This window comes from Monopterus albus, unplaced genomic scaffold (genome assembly GCF_001952655.1).
Source record: "Monopterus albus unplaced genomic scaffold, M_albus_1.0 scaffold8.1, whole genome shotgun sequence".
Taxonomy (NCBI): domain Eukaryota; kingdom Metazoa; phylum Chordata; class Actinopteri; order Synbranchiformes; family Synbranchidae; genus Monopterus; species Monopterus albus.
This window is the reverse complement of record NW_018127888.1, coordinates 2,851,120-2,858,173: the sequence shown is the minus strand read 5'-3', so window position 1 is coordinate 2,858,173 and position 7,054 is coordinate 2,851,120. Positions and strand designations below refer to the sequence as shown.

At 41.5% G+C, this 7,054-nt stretch overlaps 1 protein-coding gene across 2 annotated transcripts in view; it reads right to left on the bottom strand.

The window, feature by feature from the left end:
• Positions 1-3,660: 3,660 nt before the first annotated feature.
• dhrs12la (dehydrogenase/reductase 12-like a) overlaps positions 3,661-7,054 on the bottom strand; it is a 6,391-nt gene continuing 2,997 nt past the window's right edge. For both annotated transcript variants that reach the window (XM_020585721.1, XM_020585716.1), the window contains exons 3-10: positions 6,918-7,051; positions 6,605-6,687; positions 6,380-6,475; positions 6,152-6,233; positions 6,007-6,068; positions 4,678-4,782; positions 3,947-4,037; positions 3,661-3,830 (exon numbers count right to left, since the gene is read on the bottom strand). In XM_020585721.1, the coding sequence (XP_020441377.1) occupies positions 3,676-3,830; positions 3,947-4,037; positions 4,678-4,782; positions 6,007-6,068; positions 6,152-6,233; positions 6,380-6,475; positions 6,605-6,687; positions 6,918-7,051 (808 nt within the window). In that variant the 3' untranslated portion in view covers positions 3,661-3,675. The remainder of the gene's footprint in view (positions 3,831-3,946; positions 4,038-4,677; positions 4,783-6,006; positions 6,069-6,151; positions 6,234-6,379; positions 6,476-6,604; positions 6,688-6,917; positions 7,052-7,054) is intronic.

Sequence of the window (7,054 nt, the reverse complement as noted above, 5' to 3'; positions counted from 1 at the left end):
GGACTGAAGGGTTCGTTCAGTAATGTTCATTATGTGCCAGCAGACGTGCAAGATTAGTTCACTCTCCTTTAATCCCCACCCACTCCGGGAAAAAAAACATCTGACTCTGTAGCTGCTAAATGCTCCATTGCGTTCACTAGCTAGCTGCTAGCTTTGTCTTCAGTGGTGGGCAGGTAGTGTGCAGTCGGTAGGCTTATCAGACCTTTTTTGCTTAACCCAGCCACCTGCTGCTGCAATAAAATATGAAGAGCAGAGTCTAGCTCGATCTAGCTCTTTAGCTGCTAAATATATTCGCCAGCTTGATGCTAACTTTGTCTGTCTACCATGTCCTACTGGGCAGGTGGTGTGCAGAGGGTTCATCAGAGGTTTTCTGGGTTAAAAACCACCTTCTGTTTCCTGGAAACCTAAGCAATTAAAGCAGTAAGATAAAACCAAAACAAGATGTAAAACACTTCATAGAGGTGAGGAAGTCTGTGTGGTTATCTGTCTCACTACAGAGTTGAACCACTGTGAATTCAAAATATTGATTAGTGCTACTTTAAAGTCTTTGCATGTTTTCAGTGTAGCTGAACCTGAGCCATATTAGAAACAGGCGACTTCAGCTACATTAACACTGGCAAACTCCTTTATCAGTCCAACCCCAAGTGTCATAACAAGCTTGTATCACAAAGTGTTCATAGGGATCTACAGGGTTATTGATGATGCAGCAGTACAATCAACAGCCTGAACTCTCCTTTCCTTTGTCAGTTGACTGGACATAACTTGTTCCAGTCATTACTTCTTATCGTGTGGTTCTAACAGATGGCATTTGGTGATAAAAGGCCTTCTGGCTCTGGACGCTTGGCTCCACAGCAGGTGGACAAGACGGTAAAGATGTGATGGATGGCAGGATTTGCCGTTTGCACAAGCAGCTAATGAAATAAATTTCCTTCACAGGAAGGAAGGAGTAGATTGTGTCATGTTGTGAACAGTTTAGTTCCTTGTCTTTTTTTTTTTGTCATCTTGAGTTGATCAAACACTAGAATGAATGTCATTCATGTTGAACACCTTAAAGATGACTCGCTATCCACACCATAGCCCATAATCACAAACTCTTTGAAGTTATTTCTGTACAGTTTGAAATTTTTTCTTCAGCTTGTAAAAAAAACAATAATGTTAATGTACATCTCAAAATATCTGTATTTTTTAAATACCTTTGTTCACTATACAGTACTGACTTTAGTCTCTGTGCCCTCAAACCAGGGCACAGAGAAAAGAAGTGATGCTTAATAAACCTATTCTGCTAAGTTTATTTGACTATTTTTCTTGACGAAATTCAGACGCAAAACCATCAGTAATTCTTTATTCATGTGTGCATTTGCAAGATAAACTCAAGCCAAAGTTACAGTCGGTAAAAAGCCTTTTTAACAGTGTTGGGTTTATAAGCACACAGGTTTTATTGCACATGTCAAGTGATGCTGCTGTGTTGTGTATTTAAGGCATTCTGCTCATAGAGAGAACCCTTCATCCCCAGCCTGAGCTCAACCCATACAGTACAGTAGCTACATTACAACATAGCAAGTTAATGAGTTACTTACAAAGCTGTTAGACACACATCACTTTGCACATTTGTTAGTCTACAAGTTGGAGATTGAACCCAGAGCTGGTGTGTGAGTGACTCTGGTCACATCAGATTCCCATCTGATTGACATCTTTCATTACGTCACAGGTGTGTGTGTGTGTGGTTTATGAAGGTGTTCTCTCAGGAAGATAACATCATTTGAAGAGTCATTGAAAGGTCGCAGCACTATCAAACACACTTCTGCAGTAAAATTTTAGTCCTTATAAAGTTGGGTTCACATATAAGAAAATGTGTTATATAAATGGTTATAAAGCATTTGTCCCATTTTAAATCGGTGACCACAGTTACCAGCCCTAATATAGCCTCAGATTTATTTTTCCTGGCATCTTCTGTCTCAGTGAGGCTGGAATGTCTTGGCCAAGTCCTCCAGCTGAGACATCAGCTTCTGTTCCTCCAGGGGAGAACTGTGGGTCCAGGCCAACGGCAGGGGGGGGGACACCCTCGAGCACAAACACACACACACTGATGTGAACATGACGTTTTAAGAGGTCTGTCTGCTGCTTCTAATGTTAAGGAACATTGATTTGTATAGAAGGCAAAGAGACATGGCCGTGCATGTGTACAAACATCAGCCTGCTAGTTTAAGAGGTGGTTGGTTGAAGAAAGACAAACACTGGATTAAATTTCAACTTGAGTGGCAACAGATTCAGCCAGACATCTCTTCTAATGCTGTAATGTGATTTAAACAGCTGCGTTTGTGCAGCTTTTGTGTAAGAAAATCAAAAGACTCTTGGAAGTTAAATTTAAGCCTTTCAAATAAATTCTAAGGTTTTCCTTGAGGAAACCCTGTTAGTTCAAGACCTGCAGATACACTGAAACACAGCTGTAGTGTAGGACTGTTTGTATGAAACAGCCGTGACCCCTGCCACTAAACATTTTCTATGTAACATAAACTTTCATCTGTGAAATAAAACCTCAAGACTGTCTCTGTTTTCTACCTCCATGTTTTCTCAACAAGAATGAACAAGCCAGAAATGGCAATTGAAACACTGCAGCCCAGTACAAGAGCATTTCAAGAAAATTTTACATAGCTTGCATTACTGTGATTCCACAAGGGTAGTTGTGGAACACAGTTGAAACACCAAATTTTATTTAACAAATAAAGAGAAAAACACTGACCCTGCCTGAACTAAAACAATCCAAATCACTGTATTACACAACTCTATCCTATGCAGTATTCTAACAGGTTGTATTACATGTGAAGCCATTATTGAAGGCTGTTTACACTGCAGCTGCTAAGTGTCTGAAATGTTCACTCATTCATGGGATAGAGTTTAGAAAAATAGAAAATACTTTTTCTAGTTTTTATCTAAACATCAACAAGAGTGGATCCCAGGTTTCCTGACTGCGTAGGAATACCAGACTCAAAATGTCAGTGGTGTCATGTTACAGTTTTAACACCTATAAAAGATAAAACCTTGGAGAAAAGCCAGAGAGCCTGTTTAGGGAGACACCTCACATATGTCAGAATATTAAGACTGACAGACACGATGTCTTCAGCTCAGTGTGGGCTCCATATCACTGTCACTTCATAACGGTGTTGCATAAATACAAGCAGCACGGTGGATCAACCTGCCTAAAATAAGAAACAGGGACGCCAGACATAACCGACTCATGTTACATCCCATTAAAAGATGAATGCAAGATGTTTGTGTCTCAGTAGAAATGTTTTCCTGTTAGGCTACAGCATCCCTCTTCAATGCCTTTGGTGGTGTTTAGCATGTTTGTGTGTGTGTTCATAGAGGCACTGTACTCTCTGGCAGTATCTGGCACCAAACGCAGCCCACTCCAGCTGCATGGACACAGGCCAAAATCTCTCTCTCTGTCTCTCTCTCTCTCTCACACACACACACACACACACACACACACACACACCCTATGTCCTTCATCCCACACAAACACATTACTTAGATCTCCCAATCTTACTGTTTTTTACTGTCTTGGAACAATACAGTTTCATTTTTGTCTCTCTTGTTGAACCATTGTTAACATACAAATCTCTAATACAGCCAATAAATGAGTAAATGAACAAAGATAATAAGATAAAGATTGTTTTATTTTTCCATCATACCCTGGTAGAAGCGTCCACTGGGGTTTGTGGTTGCGGCCTCAGAGACAGCCAACCACACTGCGGTGTCAGCCCCTTGCTCCGGGGTCCGCAGACTGTCCTTCATAGAGCGATGGAAGTCTGGCATGGCGTTGGCCACCGCTGGCACAGAGACAGATGGACAGAGAGAAACGAGCCAGTTAGAAAAAAGGTGCTATTTTTAATAAAGAATAGTTTTGTGGTGGCAGTTAATTCTTAGTGTTCGTGAAGGGCGGCACCTGGAGTGTCCACCCAGCCAGGATGCATGACGGAGAAGTGTATGTTCGTGTGAGTCTTTGCCAGCTGCTCTGTCATCACCACCTGCTGCCTCTGGAGCAAAAACACACACACACACACAGACAAGCCTCAAAGAGATGCTGCGATGAGAATGTCAGGGTTTTGACTACAAGCAGGGGAAGCTCACATATCTTTGACATGTCAGTATCAGAGACCAAATACTGAAATGCTAAACATCTTAATTTATCAGCATAAAACACATGGAATAGACACAGATTTCAGGCATCCAGACTCTAGTGTCATTTGATCAATCACAGTCCTCCGTGACTTAGCTTTTGCAGGCTGATAGTTGTGTTTTCTACTGACAACATCTGTTTGCTCTACCGGGACAACTTTCATGCAGATTTCTGTTTTTATTGTCTGATTTATGAATTATGTAAGGGAATAAAAAAGATCCAACTCAGCTGCAATATCTATGTACAGTTAACTAGACATATCTGCTCTGTGTCAGGTTTTTGGTAAATGTAAATTGACTGCACTTGTATGGCACTTTTCTACCTTATCTGGACAAAGTGCTTTACAAATTCACCCATTCACACACTCACACACTGATGGCAGCAGAGATGTCTATAATACAATTTAAAGCCTTGTCAAATACTTAAGGATCCTGAAAGTCTGTGATACTTGTTGTGTTGTTTTACCATTGATCACCAGGTTCAGGACCAGGTCTTACTTTGTGCTGGGCGTAGACCATAGTGCCGTCATAGCGCCCTCTCTCAGACTGCAGATTTCCTATCCTGAGCTTCTGCACCAACATTCCCCCCGATGACATTGTGATCTGAACATGGAGGTAAGAAACAGAAGGAGCTGATCATTCTCGCTGTATACAGTAATGTAGTAATGTAATGTACCTACGGTACGCACAGTTATTCAGATACTAAATACAGTAAGTACGACTTTGAGGTGCTTGTGCTTTAAGTTACACTGATCCTTCTGTGTTGATGGTTCACATTCATGTTTGTAAGCGACATGTATCGGTATCGAGCTCAATACTAAACTGCTCTGTATGCTGAAACTCAAAGGTGAGTCATGCATGGGCAGATCCAGGGGGTGGCCATGGGTGGCACAGGCCAACCCCAGAGTCTGATTGGCCACCCCTGCCAGTGTCCAAATGTGATGCTTGTAAATGAATGTCATCTTCGACTTTTTCCCTTTAGGGGTCGCCACAGCAAATTGTCACACTTACGATTCGCATGTTGACATTTGGCACATGTTTTATGCCGGACACAACCCTGACTCGAACCTGGGCCGCAGCGGCGAGAGCGCTACACCCTAACCTAGTCTATCAGGGAACCCCGCTTGTCAGTATTAAATGAAAGATGAAAAACTATGACAAATGATGGCCTTACATACAACCTTCATTTTTCTGGTGCTTTATAAATGTTACTGGTCAAATTAGTTTTATTTTATATCATGCATAGAGCATGATATTTCCATTCATTTCTCTGACTAAATGCTATTAGTAAACACAGAGTGCAGCCAAAGTTAGCTACGGAAAGCACTGTGTGCACCATTTAGACACAAAATAAACAATTTGATTCTTAATCATGTATGGCTTATTATTTCATAGAACTAGGAGTTAAATTTACTTTTACATGTATTTCAAATGTGCCACCCATCTCCAAGTCTGTGCCCCAGCCTGGCCACCTCATCCACAATTGTCTAGATCCGCCCCTGGAGTCATGTGAGTACAACAGTAACAACAATGTCACTTGTGTGACAGTCAAAATGCGCATTGCCCTGAAAAACTGCTCAGTTGCAACATGTTCTCTCCACCTTGATCAGAAGCTTCTTCATAAATGTTAAACAACAGTAAAATGTCGCCATCCCCTCACTGACCCTCACACGTGTTGCTGCTCTCCTCCCTGTTTATTTTTACCAGTCTGTGAGGGGCCGACACTGAATGATGTTGGATTCTGCTCTCATTCCCTTGGATAAAAAAAAAAAAAAAATCTGATTTGAGCCACTTAAGTGTGTAGTGTGAACACAGCATTAGACTCACCACTCTGGGATCTGCACTCTTCTCCAGGAGGGGAATGAGACTCTTGGTGAGAATGTAAACCCCTAGGATGGAAAAACAACACTTTTCACAACTGTCTCTCCTTTTTACCATTTTCCACACACCTCACCTCTGATGTCTGACTCACCAAGAACATTAACGGCAAAGCTCTTCTCCAGCCCCTCGGCGTTCACCTCCCTCTGACTCATCATGGCACCTGCGTTATTGATCTGTACAGGTTACAACAGATGAGACACGTCCTTACTTGTATTGATCAGAAATGCATCAAAAAATGTGAGAGAAGAAACGTGAGGGGATGGAGATAATATTCTGATAACACATCACCATGTAATTTTATATTATGAATATCACTCACCAGTACATTGAGAGCCTTGTACTTCCTTTTAAAGGACTCAGCAAACTCCCAGACCTTCTTGGTCTCAGATAGATCCAGGATGTGGACATAGATTTCCTGCAATGACAGCAGCCATTTAGAATAATGAATAATGTCACGTCCGGGGAACCAGAGGCAATTTGAAGGTTGTCTGCTCCCATGTTTTGTTTTGTTTTATAATCTTTTGGGAGGTGACTCATACAGTACTTTATTTCCTGTCTCCTTGATAATATCAGCCCTCGCCTCCTCAGTCTTGTCCTTGTTCCTACAAATCATGTGGACAGTTCCACCTGTGACAAAGACAGAATAAACATAAAATAAATAATAATAAATACAATCAATTTGGGTTTAATTGGAATCTTTCAGTATGTATTTATGTTATATTAAAATACTAAAACACCCAAATTAAATGTACAGTATAGATAGTTTACATATACTACTAAGACTACTGCTACAACTCCTGATAATAACGCTAGTCACTGAGATGAGTTCCTGTCAGTTGGGGCAGAAGCAGTGGTACCTCTCTTAGCGATAGCCATGGCGGCGGCTTTCCCAATGCCACTGTTGGCTCCTGTTATCATAAAGGAGCGTCCGGCCACGGAAACCTCCAGGTCCTTCTCCACAAATTGCTTGGAGGCTGACAGGAAGGCATTCCCG